At 35.3% G+C, this 22,399-nt stretch overlaps 2 protein-coding genes across 2 annotated transcripts; both read right to left on the minus strand.

Moving 5' to 3' along the window:
- Positions 1 to 1,893: 1,893 nt before the first annotated feature.
- Positions 1,894 to 5,583, minus strand: LOC138306621 (sialate:O-sulfotransferase 1-like). Its single transcript, XM_069247060.1, has 3 exons — positions 5,187 to 5,583; positions 4,340 to 4,663; positions 1,894 to 2,249 (listed from the first exon to the last, which is right to left on the minus strand). Exons 1-3 carry the CDS (start codon positions 5,527 to 5,529, stop codon positions 1,894 to 1,896), a joined length of 1,023 nt encoding a protein of 340 aa, XP_069103161.1. The 5' UTR covers positions 5,530 to 5,583.
- Positions 5,584 to 11,458: 5,875 nt separating this feature from the next.
- LOC138306479 (uncharacterized) lies at positions 11,459 to 16,462 on the minus strand. Its single transcript, XM_069246945.1, has 4 exons — positions 13,891 to 16,462; positions 13,324 to 13,448; positions 12,908 to 13,119; positions 11,459 to 12,517 (listed from the first exon to the last, which is right to left on the minus strand). The coding sequence occupies exons 1-4, from the start codon at positions 13,903 to 13,905 to the stop codon at positions 12,450 to 12,452; spliced, it is 420 nt and encodes a 139-aa protein (XP_069103046.1). The 5' UTR covers positions 13,906 to 16,462; the 3' UTR covers positions 11,459 to 12,449.
- Between the last annotated feature and the right edge of the window lie 5,937 nt (positions 16,463 to 22,399).

A 22,399-nucleotide genomic window follows, 5' to 3' on the forward strand; every position in this document is an offset into this window, starting at 1 on the left:
TACGTATCATATTAAGAAATAATTCAGAAGTTAGGGATATTATTAACAACAAAGAAGTTCTTCTTTCTCAGTTGGTAGTCGATGCATCTGCGATTATTGATGGTCCAGAAAGGTTTTAACCTCTACTTTACAGCAACTGATCTTAAAGGACCTTTAAGCATTTCGAATATGCAGTCAGTGCTTTGAATCCATACAAACTTAAGGATATTCAGTTATTAGAGAATTATAGCGAAGAGCTACTACGCAACTAAACGGATTCAAATATCTCTCATGAGAAGAACGTCTAACAAAATAAAGTTACCAACAATTGAACACAGTCGCACTAGGAGGATTTAATTAAAGTTTGATGAAAATGTCACCTTCAACTTATCTGTCTACGATACCAATGCAAGAACATAGGCACATGATTTCAAGTTGTACAAACAGCTTGCCAGAACTTAGGAAAAACTTGTTCATTTTAGTGTAATTAATATCTCGAGCGGTTTGCAAGATTCGGTCTTGAATGCAGAAACAATTAAGAGTTTGAAATCCTGCTGGACATTCATCTAAATGACAACACATATGATAATAAATGATACCTTTTTTAATCTCAATTATACTGTACATTTTACATTATATAATATTTGTAATATCTTATGGTATGGACATAGAGGCTATCAGCCTACGTCAATATTTTTTTTCAAATAAGTAAAGTAAATAAGATTTTATGCCAGACTTTCAGGTGTCACAAGATGCAATGAAGGTGATTTGAAAATAATAAATATAATGTAACAGCTTTAAGGGTTAGAGGAATATTCAGAGGCAAGTTGAATGTACAATTTAAACAAATATACTGAAAGGTTATCATACTCTAATTGTGGAAAATGTAAAAAAAAATAGATAAATGAATGTTTCAATTTATTTTAGAAAGATGAAACATGGAGGCACACATTAGATTCATCCAAGATACTCCTATGCAACAATCCATTTTGGTATAATCAACATATCAAAAACGTATGTCTTTCCACAACAAATATGAAAGTCTCTTAAAATAAAAAATAACTTCAAAAATATATATACCGATGGCCTAAGATAAGGTTACAATACCAAACGAATGCATTGTTTCCTGCGTAATGTTAAACGTGACGACTAATTTCGTTGTTTTACCATCAACCGCAGAGAGAGGAAAGTAAAGCGGAGCGGTAATTAGGACGACGGCAGGAAACAGTTATTTCAATTGAATAGTTCAGAAGGTGGGGATAAATCTGGTATCAACGGTACGCTGATAACGTTTGCGACTCTAACAAATCATCAGTTTCGTGTTACACTTACATTGTAAAGGCTTTTTTCGGTGGGCCCTTAATAACAAACCAGATGTTTGTAATGAATGGTTTTAAAAAGGTGTATTGTTCATATTCATAATATTATTATTCATTGATTGGTTTTCTGAATTTCCAGAATAGATATGATACTAGATCTATTTTTTGACGTTTCATAGTATGATAAGAGCAGTAATACATAAATAACAAACACCACAACATTTCTCTACAAACGCCTCTCTGTACCCCTAAATCATACTCATCTTACCATAATGCATACATGTAAGGCAATCCTTAAATGAGCCTGGCTATTTTACTAAACTATATGTTTACCAAATATACTTTCTGAATTTTAAAATTTGACTGAGATAGTTGAAGAGTGCATAATATTATAAAGAATATGGGTTATGACTTTTAACGTTGATGAACACCAAAGGAACGAAATACGTGCCTCTCTCATCCACAAGCAACTCAAAATGAAAATTTGGGAATGTGATAAAGTTGGTAATTCCTCAAGAGAACTTAATCAATAACTTGCAGTCATTAACATTCCAATTGATTGGGTAAAACAACAATTGATTTTGGAATATTCAGTTTATGGATTAACAAAAATAAAATCCTTTAAACTATACCGGTTCTTCGTTGCGTTCATGACAGTCATGATGGCACTGTTCACCATATCAATTTGTTGATCTGTAAATATGTCCGCCGTCTCTAGTGAATAGGTTTGTTTCCGGTGATGTTGTCCCTCTTTGTTGACATCTGTACAGATATAATCCATTTCTGTCGACTGGACATTAAGGAATTTGCTGATCTTCCTCAGTGTTGGGATGAGGTTTTCTCTAAGATCCTTATAACGTACCACCAAGGAACGGTTTTGAAATACGTTCAGCCATGTTAAGTAGGAATCCCTCCACACAGTACTTTCCCGTTTTACATGTGCGGACCAGGCTGAAAAAATTATTTACAAAAGATGAACAGATCTTTGACATAATGTATACGAACAGTATAAGACACGTATTCGTAGTTCTCACGTGTTTAGTGCTATAGACCTCATCGCTCAGCTGGTTTAGTAAGCTCTACAGTGTTACACACGAGTTCTGTTTGAGTTCTTCAAATATTTTTTATTTCTTCAGATATAACAATGGGATACATTTCGTGGATAATGATCACAATTCTTAATGGAAATAGGGTGAAAATATTACGACAAAACATTTACTGGTAACAGTACTTAACACACGCCCTCAAGCCAACAAATACATCTTTGTTACAATGATACCTTTGCAATCAACAAACTAGTGGTTTGTTATTGGGTCAGGAAAACCAATTTTTAAAACCTTAAAATTCATTCCTCAATGAAGGTTCCTAAGAGTTTTCTTAAAAACCATTTCGAAATCTTTATAAATTTGCCTATTAATTTTGCATTAGTTATCCCTATCCACTTAGTTTAACGATATTTGATTATTTCCATACCATAGCATTGATCACGACTACTCTGTATTTATTGAAAAATCACAGTGTGTACCAGAGCGTGTAACATGACCGATAGACAGAAAGTATTGATGAGATCCATTTCGTTATTTATGCATATATATATTGACTGAAGTAATATAATGAGGGCAACGCCTTAAAGGGCCAGCCAGATGTTTTATTTGTCATTAACTATTCTAAAAAAGGAAACACAAATTATAAAATATGAGCAGAAAGAATTTTGTAACAGTTATTCCGTTTTTGGTCAGCTTATTACGCTTGGAGCTGGTACTAATCACTCGAACGTTTGCAAATTATAGCTATAACAAAGAACTTCTGCCGAAAAAAAATACAAGTGCGTTTAAACTGCTTGGTAATAGATTGAGCTTACTTCACAGAATCATATTCATAGTTATTTTTTAACATGAATCGCAAAATGATCGTCAAAAACTGATGTTTTCTGTATGTAGGTCAAAATGATGAAGGTTGGGTTATCTTACATTCTAAAGTGTGTGTTACCTTAGAAGTGCTTCGCACCAAAGGGCACGAATGGCTACGCCCTTGTTACTCATATGTAAATTCTCCATGTTATCAAGGTTTTAATAGAAAAGTAAAGATGTCTCGATCATAAACAAAATGGAAACTAAATATAAATTACAGTCAAATGATTATTAAATTTATTTCAATATTTACAATTTGAAATTCGATATGACACGGATTTGAAGATTTATTTGACATTACCATGTATATTGTTTGTAATACGTTTCCTCTCTTTTGTATATTAAGACAAAGTCTACTTTTAATTTTGTATTTAGACATATAAATCAATATATTTCGAATGATACCATATTGTGTTTTAGTTATCTGGCTTTCATAAAAAAATATGATATGAAGTACATAAATTCTAAAGGTATCATCCTTGAACGGTAATACAATACAACAGTCAGCGTTGTCGGTCTTTCCACTTGTGTAGTATAACGTCCATATGACAATGTCATTGTTGTGCCTTGGTTTCAGAAAAACAATCCTTTTTTGTTTAAATAACATCGCAAGCGATCTATGTAGGAGACTTATATAAATATTACCTGATGTCAGACCCCTTTAACATTTGTCAATGAAGTTGCTTGACACACGTTTATAACGAACATATTTACACGTTTATAACGAAAATATTTACAACTAATTCATGGTTATATCGTAGTAATTTTCGTGGATTAAAAAATATCTAATGTAAGTGAACGTTGCTTATAACGAAGTGATTTCGTAGGTAAATATATTCTTTATAATCGTGTTTTACTGATTTTGTATCCACGTCGTTACAGTTTGCGTACTAACAGCTACAGTCCTTCCAAGGTTTTCTTTGAACACTTTTAATATCTGCCCTTTCTTTAGATCAGATGTTGTTTTATTGCGATACGTTGAGGATTGTTTACATGTTCAGACAACAAACACGCTAAAATAAAATGTCGAATTATCTCAAACAAAGAGTACATATGTAGCTATCAATGAAACTAAATGAACAAGTAAAGTCATCATTCCAAACATTTTTAATTATATTAAACGTATCTTACCAGTTGAGTTGAATTTCGATGGGTCCACTAAGGCATGGAATCGATCTTTAATAATTCTTGTCTTATTATTTTTTTGAAGGACTGCTGCATTCACTGAATATTGAGACTGTTTTCCAGTATGCCAGTTAAAAAAAGCTTTAAGAGCATCGAATGGATTTCGTATCAGTATTATGGCCTTTTGGAATCCTCTGAGCTTATCCTTCACGTTATAGTGACTTTTATATATTATACAGCCTTTTGCTTTTGTACTAGGAAAGACACATTCTCCGGGGAATCCTTTTTTGGCTAAAAACCTATCACAATAAACAGTCCCAGTACAATAGCCTGAAAAAAAATAATAAATTAAGTTTGTAATCTAGAACACATTGTAAGTCTGTGAATTTATAACAACAATCTGGTCACATCGGCTATCCTTATTCATATCTATTCTATAGAGTCATAAGTCAGGGAAAATTTATTCATTTTACCTGATAAACCCCGAGTCGTTAATATCAATCAAATCAAGTCCGTCATCGTCATGAATATAAAAAAGTAAAACATGGTTTTCTCTATCTCGTGAATGACGCTTTCAACGATTAAAAAGAATTAAATGTACACCCCCTTCGAATAAGATGGAAGCGGAAAAATTTTACAAGATTTGAACGGCTATAAAGTGCATGTTTCGTTAAATTCTTTTCATATTCTATTCATATTAAAAGATGTTATTTCGTTCACCAGCCAATGACAACGCCCAATGACAGGCAAATACGTGACCGCGTCGTAAAATAAAATATTAAATACACAGATTCTTCGAATGGTGCTCTATACTTTAAAAACATTAAATTCGTTTCTAAAAGATGTTTCGTACCTGTCAGTTGTTGTATCATATGGCGTGTCCAGGTATTTCCCGATCCAGGGTAGCTTAGAAGTCCTACATGTATGAATTTTTCTTTCTTTTTCATGATAGATACATTCCGCAATGGACAGGACTCCAGTTCCTTTGGTAACAACTCTGGATTTTTCCGATTATACGTGATTTTAAATTCAATATCGTGAACATTAAATTGATATTTAGCATGTCGGATACACAGAAATCCTATTCCAAACATGCATAGAATCACTCCGAAAAGGTAACGTGTTTTGGTATTCATCACTGATATATCTAGTCCAGAACCTACCTGTTTTATTAATGCAGCACTTACATATATCATCTATAATGTCACGTGGTCGCAGTAACATACCCGTGATGGCTCGGAGGAGTTTTATTTAATTTGTACATAAACAAATAATTAAAATCTTAGAAAAATATTTTACATTTTCTGCACATATGTCCTATCGATATTTCATCTTATGTCTACAGGTGAAGTACTTGTTTATCCAAGGCAATACATTCATGCCGTATGAGATTGATTCACATGGCTACCCATGCGATACATATACTAGATCACATGTCTGTGTTCTTCCGACGAATAAGAGAACGCTAATAAAGGTATATATATACGTAAAAAAAGTAAAATGTCCATGTGATATGGTTTCCAAATATAAAAAATACAATAAAACAATTTTTGTATCGCCCTAGCGCTTTCGCGGTTCTTGCCGTTCTTCTTATATATGAAGGACGGCAAGAGCCTAGTGTATTGTCTTTCTTTCCTTCCGTATTGGATGGATATCGACAATAAGTTTTTATCAGGGATTCCCATTACGAATGGAGGCTGTGATGTCCTAGTGATTAAGATGTCCTCACATATTACCACAACACAATCCATCCACCTCTGGGTCGCGAGTTCGAATCCCATGTGGGTCAGTTGCTATGTATATTGACCTCTGGTCGGTGGTTTTCCCCCGGGTTCTCGGGTTTTCCTCAAACATCAATGTTGACACGTCCTTACATAATCCTGGCTGTTAATAGATCGAAAATAAGTTAAAAACCAAACCAAACATTACGGATTGACGCCCCACTTGTTATTTGATTCTTATTATCTTTCTTTCCTCCAAAATTGAAGATTACATAGAGAATGACATTTAACACGAAAACAATAAAAACTAGATATTGTCACCAGGATAATTTGACGGGCTTTTCACCTAAAAGCAAGGTATTCTGGTCAAGGTCATTCACATTAACAAGCTTGGTCGCGCTTTGTTTCAACGTGCCACTAGTCTAATTTCAGGTCTTTGCCATTTCAGAACTTTACCATAAGTCATTTGAAGATTTTAGGATTGTGAGCCCCAGTGCCCTTGGATATAGGTCAAGGTCAATCGCATTAACAAACTTGGTAGGCATTTATGTCAGCATGTTTCATCCTAATATTAGGTCTCTAGGTCTTCCTGAAATTGAGAAGATTTATTAATGATTTTGTGAAAAAACTCCACTTTTGAACTTTGACCCTTATTTGCAACCGAAAGTTCACGTTTGACAGATTTTAGGATTGTGAGCCCCAGTGCCCTTGGATATAGGTCAAGGTCAAATGCATTAACAAACTTGGTAGGCATTTATGTCAGCATGTTTCATCCTAATATTAGGTCTCTAGGTCTTCCTGAAATTGAGAAGATTTATTAATGATTTTGTGAAAAAACTCCACTTTTGAACTTTGACCCTTATTTGCAACCGAAAGTTCACGTTTTACAGAAATGTGGTAGCAAAGTTAATTATTTCACGTTCGTTTCTATATAACATATCTAACGAGCTACAGCTGCCTCAATGAGCTGTATTTTCACTTGAACATTTTCATAGCTCTAAAATCACAAGCACTCTGTGACCTTGGATAAATGTCAAGGTCATTAATTTTATCAAACCTGATAGTCAATTACCAAAGCATACTTCATGCATAATATCAAGCCTCTATACCATGTAGAACTTGACAAGAAGATGTATTTGTGATTTTCACCGAAAACGGCGAATTTGCATTTTGAGTGAATGATCAACCGGAAGTTGACATTTTAGAGAAAAATGTACAATTACAAATTTCTTCATATGTTATTCTACATAACATGACATATACCAAAATGAAAGAAATTGGGTCCGTGGTTAATGAGTTTTGGTTGTCTAGGTTAAACCGGAAGTGACGTCATTGCGGCCATATTTGAATTTGAATCGACACCATATAAACAAGAATTGTTCACGCTGATAAGTGGAATATCTTGTGTGAATTTGGGCTAGATTGTTCTGGCGGAGTCAGGAGATGTTTCAAATATAATTGTCAAAATTTGCAAAAAAATCTTTGTTAAATATTGATTACGTCATAAAAAATTGATTAGTAGACCAATTTTAAATTTGAAAACATCAATATCTTCCAAATGACATACTGCATCGATGTAATGCAAAAAGTTGGGAAAAAATGATTATTTTTTTAAAATAGTCATTTTTGGCAAACTTCGATCTCTAGCGAGACATTTTTTGTGGAAACATGTATAGATAAAAGATAGATATGTTCATTCCCTACAATAAAATACCTTTCGATTTGAAACAGCTTTCAGACTTTTTGAGTTATAGCAGTTTTTGTGTTTTTAGGTTTTACGTCATGGCGGACATATTGAATTTTTGACCTACTTAATTTTGTTACAAAGCTTAAGCATACTGAAATAATTTTTATCTCATGTCTTACTGTTTGTCCGATAGAGCGTTCACAAAAACAGGACGAAGAATAATAAGAACTAGAAATTGTCACCGGGACAATTTGACGGGCTTTTCACCTAAAAGGAATTCTGGTCAAGGTTACCCATATTAACAATCTTGGGAGCGCTTTGTGTCGACGTCCTACACGTGCAATTCCAGGTCTTTGCCATTTCAGAACTTCCCAAGAAGTAAATGGAAGATTTTAAGATTGTTAGCCACAGTGACCTTGAATGAAGGTCAAGGTATTTCATATTTACAAACTTGGTAGCCATCTATTTCAGTATTATGCATGTCTATATGAGGTGTCCAGGCCTTGCAGAACAGCAGACGTTATTTGAAGATTTTATGTTTTTTGGCCCCTGTGAATATCGATGAAGGTCAACCATATTAACAAAATTGGTAGGCATTTAGATCAGCATACTACATGCTAAATATTAGGTCTGTCGGCCTCTTAGAATTTGAGAAGAAGATTTATTAATGATTTTGTCAAAAAATTCCACTTCTGAACTTTGAACCTTATTTACAACCAAAAGTGCACTCTGTGACCTTGGACGAAGGTCAAGGTCGCTTATTTTTTTAAACCTGATAGTCAACTACCAAAGCATACTTCATGCACAATATCACGTCTCTATGCCATGTAGAACTTGACAAGAAGATGTATTAGTGATTTTCATTGAAAGCGGCGAATTTGCATTATGAGTCAATGTCAACCGGAAGTTGACATTTTTAGAGAAAAAGGTACAATTACAAAATTTCTCAATATGCTATTCTTCACAATATAACATGAATTAGAGAATTTAACGATTTGTGTTTGTCTAGATTAAACCGGAAGTGACGTCATTGCGGCCATATTTGAATTTGAATCAACACCATTTTAACAAGAATTGGTCACGGTAATAAGTTGAAGATCTTGTGTGAGTTTGGGCTTGATCGGACCGGTGGAGTCAGAGGAGATGTTTCAAATGTAATTGTCGAAATTTCCAAAAAAAATCTTTGTTAAATATTAATTACGTCATAAAAATTTCATTAGTGGACCAATTTTAATTTTGAAGACATCAAAATCTCCAGAATGGCATACTGCATCGATGTAATGCTAAAAATTTGAGGAAAATTGAAAAATGAAAAAAATATTTAAAAATACTAACATTTGGTAAACGTTGACCTCTAGCGAGCTTTTAAACGAGACATATTTTGTATTTACATATAACGGAATAAAGTTAGATATGTTGATTCCCTACAATAAAATACCTTTAGATTTGAAATCTATTGATTCAATTTCTAAATTTGATGATTTGATCCCGAACATTCCAGTGACGTCGCTTTTAGTACATCTAGGAGTGAATGAAACGTCAGTCAGTCCCGCCAAACAGTGACATCACAATCACCGGAACGACATATTTCCCACGGTAGTAAAATGGATAACACACTCATTCGGTTTAGTGAATGCATTTTTTCTTGATCATCAATGAAACGTTTCGCTTTGAGCGAAATCGTGTAAAGAACAAGCAATTTGCTTTCGTTTTGAATACCATCTTCTGTATGCATAATGCATGGTGGCTGATTACGGCCATCTCGTGTTGTTGTGTTGTCGCGGTCTCAAACAGCGACAACCCGAGATTTAACAGTTAAAATGTCGACTTGTCGCGTTTTCGAACCGCGACAAGTCGACAACACGACAAGTCTACATTTCAAACACGCTAATTATTATTATTATTAGCGCCTACAGAATCTCGTGTTGTCGCGGTAAAATGTCGACTTGTCGTGTTGTCGAGTTGTCGACTTGTTGCCTTCCTGTTACACATCCGCAAACAATGGATAGCACTCGCCATCTTGGATTGCTAATGGAAATACTTTTGTACAAGGATGTGTAATTTGATGTAGATGTTTGATAACAATTTCTTTACCGTGAGCTGTAAAATATGTTGTTCCCTGAATTATTTCAATAATTTGTTTATTACATGTATGTTAATCGTGTAATACTGGACTGGTCGTGCGTCTGATTAGTACGAAGAAACCTTCATCTGTTAATTTAAGGTCAATTGATCATGATCTCGCTAAGGCCTTATAGTTCGAAGGTCCGTTAATCCAAAAATTAGAAAAAAAATCATTTTTATAGTTGTTTTACTTCATGTAAATTTGATATTTTGATACGTGTTAGATAAAATGTGATAAATACATTTTTCGGCAATATTTTAAAGTTATTTAACTGTAAACTTCTATGGACTGTAAGTTGTCATTTCTTTAATGAGCATTGCATGATAAGACCAAAATTATAAAAAAAAGAAATCATAAAAAGAAAGAAAATATCTTTCATTTTATAAGATGTCTCATAAATATACATTATATGAACTATATTTCAAACATATGCATCTAAGATGTCCTAATGTAAACCTTATGTTTGATTGCATTAGGGATACCATTGCTGCATGAATGGATGATATGTATCATCAATTCTAATAGCCTGTATACATGTACGTGTAAACGTCACTACAATGTACATAGAAATATGTATTTCACGTCTTAATTTTGTTTCCTTCTTCTTTCTTTTACTTGTTATTCTCCCCTTTTTTAATGATGAAAATGGTTCGCGTAATGGTCATTTCTGGGAAAATGATAAAAAGGATTGCAGTTTACATTCACATTCTCTAATATCGGATACGTTTACGTACATGTATTGCATGATTATGTTCTTTTTCACAATTTTTAAAAATTTGTGACATTTCGTTTTTTGTCGGTGATCCACGGTTGATTGCACTACGCTACATGTACACATATCTTAGCAAGTTTACAACTATGGTGGTCTGTTAGGGCCAAATTTCAATTATCGCTCCTTCGCATATAGGTCGAAGGAGCGAAGGAGCGATAATTGAAAGTTGGCACTAACGGAGCACCATATATTCACTAACATGTTTCTTTGAATTCGGACCAGTTGTGAAAATGATTGAATTGTTATGCTTAATGGTGATAGACGACAAATAAAAGTGATGTCGATATGTTACCTGGGTGACCACCTTGTCCCTAAGGCCTAATAGTCCGAATGCCCGTTAGTCTGAACGTCCGTTAGTCCGAACGACCGTTATATTTGTTTAGGATAGGGTGCTTCAAAGTGTAAAAATCAAGCAGCTGATCTCAACAAGGTAGCAGATCTATATATATATATATATGAAGATATTAAAAAATGATCTTATAATGTTGCCACGCCTAAGAATCAAAAGTTCAATACGCTATTCGAATATTACATTCATGTAACTATGTCATATATAATGTGTGGTGCAGTTCAGCGTGTGTGCATGTCTCTACTCTCGGGATTCGTCTGCTGACCGTCGATTTGGGAATTGACGGGTAGTCCCAAGAGAGGCGACACGCTAAATTACAGTATCAATCAGGCAAAATATTAGGATCCCAGTGTAAAAGCCTGGGCTTGCAGATAAAAATTCCTAGTATGAGTTTTTATAACACATGTTTGTAGAATCCCAATAAAATAAATTAAACTTTGATTATCAAATAGAAGACAAACACAAAATTGATATTTACCAAGACTTAATTTTAATTGAAAATATCCAATCAATATTCAATCAATAACAACCTACATTATAATACTTAGCCTTCAATGGGAATATTAAACTATATTTGAATATATTTTTAACCTAATATGAATGGCAGAAGTTGGCCAAAGCTTCAACATCAGAATTAAAAACAGCTAATATTAAAATGGAAACTGGGAACAGGAAATTCCACAAAATAGAAGCTGTTGTATAATAGACTTACAAATTCTATATCAGCATTTTCTTTTGCTCCAAGTGAAACACCGCCAAACGGAATTTACACGGAACAATTAATTCCACGACAAAGTTCAGATAATCATTGCTACCGCAATATGTCCCAAACAATCTGTGATGCCCTGGAATAACTTTCACTGCACTCTGGGAAATCATGCTGAAGCCTCGACGAAGGATCTTGGAAGTGATGAGCTGAAACATACAAATTAAAAACCGACAGCAGAAACGCAAGATATCAATCAGCACACTAGCAATAGAAAAATGGGTGGGAAGGGTGGGTTTTTGGCATAGAATGTCTATCTCTTTTTTAAAGAGAGGCATAACTTTAGCCATTTTCCATACATTTGGAAATATACAGGTAGAGAAAAATTGAAAAGAATTAACCTTAAGAGGTTTACAAACTGTATCAGCCATGTATTTAAGCATATGGTGACTTATACCATCTTCACCTGAAGCTTTTCCAACTTTAAATTAATTAAAACATCACAAATTTCATTAGAAGTAACAAGTAGATTATTTCAAACACTATTAGTTTTCAACTGTAAAATAGTCACTTCACTGTTGCTATCGTCAATATTAGTACTACTACAGAAATATTCATTTAATAGATTTGCCTTGTCTTTATCATCTACAATGTTACCCCCCACTAGCTACTGCTGGAGCTGTAACACTCAAGTACTAAGACCATTCTCACTCCGACTGGCTGCTGCACTCAACGACCTGGAACCATTCTTGTTCCTTACATAGGGGCTGGTAGAGAGCCTCGAGGGTCGCTTTCCCTTACCACATGCTGGTAATACAATGGTTCTGTTTTGGAGGGAAAATGATAGAAAAATAGAAAATTATGATTATATTTTTTATTCATTGTGGTAATTACATGTATAATATATCTTGGTCCAGTTGTTCAAAACGTGATTAGTTTAATCACTTGATTAGTGAAAATTTATTTTCTCCTTTATATCAAAACCTGTTTGCATATATTCCTTAAAATTCACAGATATAAACTGACTGACAGGTGCTATAGTTTTATATAATTTGGTAAGGTTAGCTTTTCCAGAATTGATTTTATCAAAATTTCAAAATTTTTGTAAACTGTGATAAAGCTAATCAGCCTTTGAACAACTGGCCCCTGAAAGTTAAAATAGCTGCATATATACAATATACATTAAAATAATGTAAACCTAGTAATTCACAAACCTGTTTTTGGAAACACTGCCTGTAATTCCATCATCATGTTATTGTAGTGGTCTGCATCATTTATTTTATGGAGAGAATGTCTTGGATCGAAGTCCAAAACACTTTGTTTGTTGATGTCTGCTCCTTTCCCAAACTTCATCTCCCTGCCTGGTTGTGGGTCCATAAACATTTTTCTGGGAACATTCCCTACATGACTGCAACATTGGGCAAGACTGTAAAATATGTAAATAAACAAATGAATTAACAAATAAGATTTTAAAAAAAGAAAGAAAAAAAGAAGATTACTGAATGAATAATGTATATAGTACATCCTTTCAAAAATACACAAACTATATCTTTCCATCCAAATCTTGTTATCAATGTGATCAAACATGAATGTCATTTTTTACACATTGTATCATAAATTGTGGTCTTACCCAATAGGACACTGACAATATGCATGTACAGGTTTGTCATTTTGGAAAGCCATGTTGACTTGGTATCTGGTTTTCTTCATTGATGCCAAGACCATTGCTCTCCCATAAATCAGATCAGTATCAACCTATGTAAATGTAAAAATCGATAACAACTATGGTATAATGATAATTTATTTCTCAATTTAACAGTGAAGTTTTCATATTTCATTATATTCATGATAATGTCAGTGCAAATCCTGAAGGAAGAAAGATCTTCTTAAATACTGACTTCATCGCAAGTAAGGTAAACTCGGTTATTTTTTTTATTTTTTTTTTGCGCATGTACCTTTATATTTATTTATGCTTGATTTTAAAAGCATGCAAATTCCTAAAATTATACTTTCAATGTGGATTGCCCTCATTAGACAATCAGATCTCCGAAGATTAGGTCACTGTATCGTGTGACGGAAGCTAATTATTATCGGATAGCTACAGTACAGTGTATTTTTTTCATAGGTAAATGACGATTTAACATAAACGATAGGAGCTTGAGATCATTGTCCTAGTTTTATATTATTTTGTTCATACCTCCACAAATTTCATCTGTTGAACATCTCCTGCCTGCCTGTTAATGCGAGACTGCTCTGTCCATTGATCTGTAGGATTTGACAGAAGTCAGCTGATCGCATCCGTCGCCTGCATCTCGAACTTCCCTCTTTCTATTTACCATGAAGTCATATATTGTTTGAAAAGTCAGTTCCGGCACGCTTGCATTGGATATCGATATATATTGGGCAGAATCATAGGCTGGTAAAGCAGATGATCGCTTAATGTCGTCCAAAAATAATTTTGGAAATTCACGCGACGCCATCTTGGTTGCTATAAACGTTTGTCCCCCGTAATGATATATGCGCATGCGCAAGATTTAACCCAAAACGAACTATTCTGTATAACAGACACACAAAGAATGTCCGTATGAACTTAAATTACTGCTGGCACCACAAAACTTCAACAAGCGATCTTTTTTTTTTTTTTTTTTTTTGGCAAACAAATCTATGGGAGCAAATATTGTGCACCTTCCCTGTACGTAAACTCGATTAAAAATGATTTTATCCACCTCCCAACTGGAGAGTTCCACTGCTATAAAAGGACAGGGGGCGTAACTCTTTTGTCTTCATCTGATAAACTGAACTAATTGAGAGACCATTAGTTCTTATTAATTATAATTTGTGATACTAAAATACGAAGTTACCCATGCAGACTTTTGAGAACCTGAAATCGTATCGTTTATTGCTATCAACCTAGGGGTTTCGGCTTGTGTGGTGAATATCCAAACCAGAGGAAATGCACAATCTTCTGATATACACTTGTTGAAACCATAGAGAAAAAAACATTTCTGTCGAGGTAAAATATCGTATTTTTCTATCAGTGCGACATTTATTCATTATTGCATGAGATTCCGTAATTTTGTATTCATTCAGTTTTTTCTTATATGCATAATTTAATTTTTATATATACATAAATCCATTTTACATGTCAAAAAAAACCGTAACTACGTAAGGAAGTTACATCCAATCTATATCATGAAATCCTCTAATAGTCACTCAATATACATGTAGGCCTCTTCTTGATAGAAAATAAATGGAATAGAAGCGAGTAAGAAAATGATACATGTTTATCAAGTTCACACAAAGGTAGAAAATGGACCTATTAATTTGATTTTAATAACTCAAGTTTAGCAATATCAAGCATTTTCAACATCGCTAGCATGGTTTGTAATGCCAAGTAAAACAGGAAATTTGTTTCTCTTATGAAAGATTTTAAAGAATTAACTATATTTCCCCTTTTGGCCCTTCTTTTACAATCCATGCAGAATGCCACAACTAGTAGCGATTTAAATGATTTACCTCCATTTCACCTATTGGGTCACGCCCCTCCTGCGCAGGGGTGCCAGAACCGAATTTTATACAAACTCTGTTCCGATTCCTCCAAGGATGTTTCTGGCCAAATTTGGTTACAATCAATGTAAAAATCTATGACTAGTAGAGATTTAAAGGATTTACCTCTATTTCCCCTATTGGGCAATGCCCCTCCTGCCCCCGGAGGGTCATAGCCAAAATTTATACAAACTCTATTGCCCTTCCCCCACAGATATTTCTGGCTTGATTTGGTTACAAACCATGTAGAACTCTATCCGACTAATAGCAATTTAAAGGATTTACCTCTATTTCCCTTATTGGACCATGCCTCTCCTGCTGTCGGAGGATCAGAGCCAAAAATAAACTCTATTCCTCTCTCCCCAAGAATATTTCTGGCCATAGGACCTGTTACACCAACCATTGAATTTTGCCCACGAACCAATTTAACAAAACCCATGTGCATTTTGTAGTACTATGACAGAGAACCTGTAAGATACCTTTAAAAAATTCAAAAGGCCCCAGGGGCCTGTGCTAGGGATGATTTAATGTTGCCATCCCGAGGTATACACCAAGGTTCCCTTTTAGGTTCAAAACTATATCAAATTAATGTTCAATTTCAAAAACCGATATCATATTCTCAAAAGTATACATTTCCGCAAGTTTTGACTGAACGTATGTAACTTCAAAATTTGAAATATTTTACAGGTTCTTGAAACCAAAAAATAACCAAATTTGGAGGTATATTTTTAGCAATATCAAATTTTCACCAAAATGGTACACCCACTTCCAGTTCTTGTACACCAAAAATACTTAGTAACATTTTAGCACATAATATAAAACTATATACAAAATTTCAAAATAAATCAATGACCGGTAAAGTTGTCATCTAAAAGACAAATTACTGTGGAGTAGTTTTTTTAAGAAAAATCATATATCCTTATATGGCACAATTTATTTATATATACAATATTATACAGAGATGGTTTACAATATCTAAAGTAATTGGTGGTGGTACAAGGTCCTGGTATAATCCTTAATCCTTCCAGGTTCCTAAATAACAATGTTCACAGCTCCACGAGGAAAATGAATATCCACAGATAATTTGTAAAGTTCCAGGCAACATGAATAAATCCACACAATGCGTTGTAATAATCCACAGAAAAAGTCACAATAGCTCTCCCAATAGAATCTAATATGGCAGTGTACAATTCTTGATATGTCTCATTACAGGTCTCATTACAGTTCTGATTAGCCTTGGACAGCTGGAGTATATATAGCTAAACCCTATTCAAGAATATTGGAGAACCTTCTACTTCTAGAAATATCTAACTAAAAACAGTAAACAAATAAACACACAGAACTTTCTGGAAATAGATCATTCTAGATCTCTACTTATAATCAACATGTTTACAAACATATTTGTTTATACATGATAATATTCTAGAGAGTTCAATAACCTAGATTAATGATATGACCTTAGGATGTATTGATATATATAATGTAGCTATAGGAGTTGTCTCCCTTATTTAATAACTACATGTATTTAGTGTCATGTGTCATTCATAACACACCCCTTCTTAAAGAAAAGAAATTTTTCTTGAAAAGGAAACTTTCTTGAAATATCAAGTAACGTTTAAATCCTTAATAAAGTATCAGCCAGAATATTATCTTTTCGTGGGGGAGGAGAAATAGGTTCCCATGTAACCCTCTGGCAGTTTTTCGAAACATGGTTTTTTAGGACCGGTATGATGTCTAGTTTCATTTTATGCTTGTTGCCATTGACAACTAATGTCCCATGGGGGGTCATATGGCGGCCATCTTGGATTTCAGGTATCAAAAATGGCCAAAATGACATATTCGCATATATGAGCATAGATAGAGAACCAGACAACATTCAGAGGCAAATAAACACATTTTTTGATATGATTGAAACATGCTGAATACGATTAAATCATAATAATGACGTAATGTCTTCTTATTTTTTGTGAAATGACGGGAAAACAATGAAATTTTCAGCTTTGTTTCCCAAAAAATCGATAAATGTCATAATTTTTATCACAAGTGAAAAATTGATGGTTAAATCACCTTGTAACAGTCATTTTGAACTGAACCAAACCTTGGGTAAACATATGTGTACTATAAAACGATAAATCGCATCAATGAGATCGGAAAAACAGAGGGACCCCCCATAAAAATGTATCAAAAATGGCCAAAATGACACATTCGTATATACGCGCATAGATAGCGACCCAGACAACACACAGATGCAAATAAACACATTTTTAAATATGATTGAAACATGCTGAATACGATTAAATCATAGTAATGATGTTACGTCTTCTCATTTTTGTGAAAAGACGGGAAAACAATGAAATTTTCAGCTTTTTTCCCCTAAAATATCGATAAATGTCATAAATTATATCACAAGTAAAACAATTGATGGACAAAACAGTCATTTCGAATTGCATTTACGCTTGTGTAAACATATGTGTGTTTTAAAAGGATTTTATGTTTTTTAGCAGAAGAATCGTGGACATCCCCCCTCCCAACACTACTCATAGAGAAAAAAATGTCATTATTATTATTACATAAATTACATATCTCCTGATCTATGATTTAGACAGTTCCAAACTACAATTACATTTGTTAACAGCCATGGTCATGTAAGGATGTGCCAGGTTAATTGGTGGAGGAAAGGCGGAGTTCCCGGAGAAAAAACACCGCTAGCTGTCAATACCTGGCAACTGCCCCTGTAAATTCGAACAAGCTACCCAGAGGTGGAGGGATTGTGGTTATATTTCGAGACATCATAACAATCAGCCACACCGGCCCCAATTACAACTAGAACGTGGTTAGAACCGTAATAATCCACTCTTTTAGTGAACAACTGGAAACATAGAATTTTTCATAAATTCTCGGTTCGTGCCAGAACGAAACGTACCACTGTGTTCGAATTATTATCCTTGTTTTTTTTTGTCCTGAAGACACGATGGTATAGCACAGCTCATTACCACAAAACTAAATCCTTTCGGTATCACGACTGTTACTTTGGTTTTCATCAAACTGCTGCAGGTCGGCGTAGGTTTTCATCACTCCAGGAAAATAAATGTACACATCTATTTTGACGATTCCCTCATACTCCACCAAGTCTAGGAATCGTTGGAGCGATGACAAATGACAGGTTGGGGGGGGGCTTACCTCGACGGCCATTGCCAGTCGGGGGAGTGGTCTGGGGATCAGGTCTCCGAGCACATCAACGTGCTGGAGATAAGGCTGTTCGGTTGGCGCTGCAGGCTTTTCGGAAGATTCTACATTTAAAGGTGGTTTGTGTGACTACCGACAACTCTACAGTTGTCGCGTATCTGGAAGAAAAGGGTGGGAGGCAAAGTCCAACGTCCTTTGTGCCCTCGCTATTCGTGTTCTTCTCTTCTGTCAGGAAATGCGGTTGACTCTCTTAGTCAAGCATCGTCCAGACAGGTTGAATGTTCTGGCGGATACTCTTTCCAGACGCCGCAAGCCGGTTGTGACAGAAAGGCAGCTAAATCTCCCGATCTTCGAGGGCATTTGCTAGATGTGGAACATACCTCATATAGACCTTTTCGCCACTTCGCCACTTATTGTCCACTTTTGTCTCTCCGGTGCTAGACCAAATGACTTATGCATTCCCTCCATTCAACCTGGTGGGCAGGGTTCTAATAGAAGTTTCAGGAGCATCATTTTTCCCCTCCTTCTGATAGCGCCCCTGTGACCGAGACAATCCTGGTTTCCGGAGCTCTTGTCGTTTCTCTTGGTGGATAATCCTCTGGTTTTCCCACTCAGAACCAATCGGTCCCGGAAGATCCATTCAAGAGCGTGGAAGCTATCTCAGGAGGCCTCGCTTAGTCAGGCTTTTCTAAGACTTGTCAGCTCGCATCGCCCGATCAATAAGTCTTCCTCACCTGGCGTCTAACATTCATGGAAGATCGTCTGTGATTGGTGTATCGACAGGAAGATTGATCAGGTCAAAGCCTCTGCCCAGCTGATTGCGGATTCCCTTCTCTATTTGTTTAGGGAACGCAAAGTTGCCTCTAATACTATTGCAGGCTATCGCATGGCTATTTCCAGTGTATTGTATTCTCATGGTAGACCAGAGTTAGGGTCTTCCAACTCTTTGTCTACCTTGATTAGGTGGTTCAGTCTGGACAGGCCTAGGGTACGGCAGTGGAATCTAGCACTTGTGTTACTGAAATGGGGCTCCTTAAGAGCCTTTGGTGTCGGTCTCGGTTTTTACTTTTGACTTCCTGCTTGCTTTTGCCTCAGGCCGTAGAAGGAGTGATATCCATCTATTCACTTTTCGTGCTTCGTTGGGCCAGATTTAGCTCGTTTACCCTACTCACTGATCCTGCCTTTTTAGTAAAGATTCACCATCTCTATTGAGTCGAAGGAGAATGATCGGCTGCTTTGTCCCAGTCGGACGCTTAGGTTTTCCCTTGATAAAACAAGGGGGCGATGTATTATTCTTGTCCATTAAACAGGGTTAGCAGGATTTCTCCTCACAGTACATCTCCAGATGGATATGTTAGATGATCAGGATTGCTTATGGGCAGTCTAATTATCAATCTTGGGCGAAATGCAAGGAGATGACCCATGAGGTTAGAGCCTTTGCAGCTTCTTTGGCTCTTCATAATGGGTCATTGTTCCAGGACATCATGTCTGCTGCCTTTTGGCGTGGTCAGACTACTTTCAATGACTTTTACCTACGGTCCCTGTCCTCTCATTCTAATTGAATGTTTTCCTAGGATCCCGTTTTGGCGGCCCAGTCTGTGACTGTTCCTCCTCAGCAGATATTATATGTATTCGTAGTTTTTAACTTATGCGAGCAGGAATCACAATGGTACACCGTTTTCATAGGGAGGTATATCCAAAATTGAAGGAGAATAATTCGAACCCAGTTGTTTTCACTAAAAAGAAATAACTTATTACGGTTATTGGGAACTGCCTGAATTATGGATAAAACATGTGAACTAGCCTTTGGATGTTAACTGGATCCGGGAATTTTTTTTTAATTATTGGGGAGGGGGTTGGAGGTCATCTCGCTTCTGCTAAAAACCATAAAACTATCCTTTTATAATGCACATATGTTTAGACAAGAGTCAGTTCAAATCAGAATAACCGTTACAATGTGTGTTGACAGAATATTTGGAGTTTTTATTTATTGATTTTGTTTTTCAATTTTTTTTTCTTCTGCAATTTCTTTTCTCTGTGTATGTGTAGGGGGGCCTCTCTTTTTTCCATCTCACTCATGCGATATTCTTATAGTAGTCATGTGTTTACACAAGGGTTAGTGCAATTCGAAATGACTGTTACAAGGTGTTTTGTCCATCAATTGTTTTACTTGTGATGTAAATTATGACATTTATCGATTTTTTAGAGGAAAAAAACCTGAAAATTGCATTGTTTTCCCGTCATTTCACAAAAATGAGAAGACGTTACGTTATTATTATGATTTAATCGTATTCAGCATGATTCAATCATATTTAAAAATGTGTTTATTTGCCTCTCTGTGTTGTCTGGTTCTTCATCTATGCGCGTATATACGAATGTGTCATTTTGGCCATTTTTTGATAATTTTTCAAGGGGGGTGGGGTCTCTCTCTTTTTCCGACCTCATTGATGCGATCTATGTTTTTATAGTACACATATGTTTACACAAGGGTTGGTTCAATTCGAAATGACTGTTACAAGGTGATTTGTCCATCATTTTTTTTACTTGTGATAAAAATTATGACATTTATTGATTTCTTAAGGAAAAAAGTTGAAAATTTCATTGTTTGCCGTCATTTCACAAAAATGAGAAGACGTAACGTCATTATTATGGTTTAATCGTATTCAGCATGTTTCAATCATATCAAGAAATGCGTTAATTTGCCTCTGAATTTTGTCTGGTTTTCTATCTATGCGCATATATGCGAATTGCGTCATTTTGGCCAGTTTTTGATAAATTTGTAGGGGTGGGGTGGGGTGGGGTGGGGGGTGGGGGTGGGGGTCCCTCTCTTTTTCCGACCTCATTGATGCGATCTGTCTTTTTATAGGACACATATGTTTACACAAGGGTTGATTCAATTCGAAATGACTGTTACAAGCTGAGTTGTCCATCAATTTTTTTACTTGTGATAAATAATCATGACATTTATCGATTTTTTAGGAAAAAAAACCCTGAAAATTTCATTGTTTTCCCGTCATTTCACAAAAATAAGAAGACGTAACGTCATTTTTATGATTTAATCGTATTAAACATGTTTCAATCATATCAAAAAATGTGTTTATTTGTCTTTGAATGTTGTCCGGTTCTCTATCTATGCGCATATATGCGAATGTGTCATTTTGGCCATTTTTGATACCTGAAATCCAAGATGGCCGCCATATGACCCCATGGGACATTAGTTGTCAATGGCAACAAGCATAAAATGAAACTAGACATCACATCGGTCCTAAAAAAACATGTTTCGAAAAACTGCCAGAGGGGTACATGGGAACCTACTTCTCCTCCCCCACTATTTCCCTTTTATACGTTTGATGGCAAGATTGTACTCTTGCAAAGTCAAACTCCTAGTGAGAATTCTTTGATTTTTGTTTTTCATTTTCCCAATGAATGTCAAAGGGTTGTGGTCGGTGAAGACCAACACAGGCACAATTGTAGTGCAGAGATACACATCAAATTGGTTCAAGGCCAAAATCGACGATAAACATTCTTTCTCAATGGTGGAATAATTTTTCTGATGTTTGTCAAACTTTTTCGAGAAATAACAAATTGGATGGTCAATTTGTTCAGAACCTTCTTGCATCAAAACAGCACCAACACCTACATCGCTGGCATCAACAAACAGTTTAAAACTGTTTATCAAAATCTGGAGCAGTCAGAACTGGTGAGTTTGATAGTATGTCTTTCAATTTCTCAAAGGCAGACTTACATTCGTCTGACCAGACAAATTTGACATTTTTCTTTAACAAAGCAGTAAGTGGAGCTGCTATAACAGAGAAATTTTGACAAAATTTTCTGTAGTATCCAGCCATACCAAGAAATCTCATCAGCTCTCTTTTGCTTCCAGGAGTTGGAAAATCTATAATTGCTTCTACTTTGGCCTGGACAGGTTTTACCTGCCCCTGTCCTACAACGTGACCTAAAAATTCAACAGTTGC

Source organism: Argopecten irradians, chromosome 13 (genome assembly GCF_041381155.1).
Source record: "Argopecten irradians isolate NY chromosome 13, Ai_NY, whole genome shotgun sequence".
Classification (NCBI taxonomy): Eukaryota; Metazoa; Mollusca; class Bivalvia; order Pectinida; family Pectinidae; genus Argopecten; species Argopecten irradians.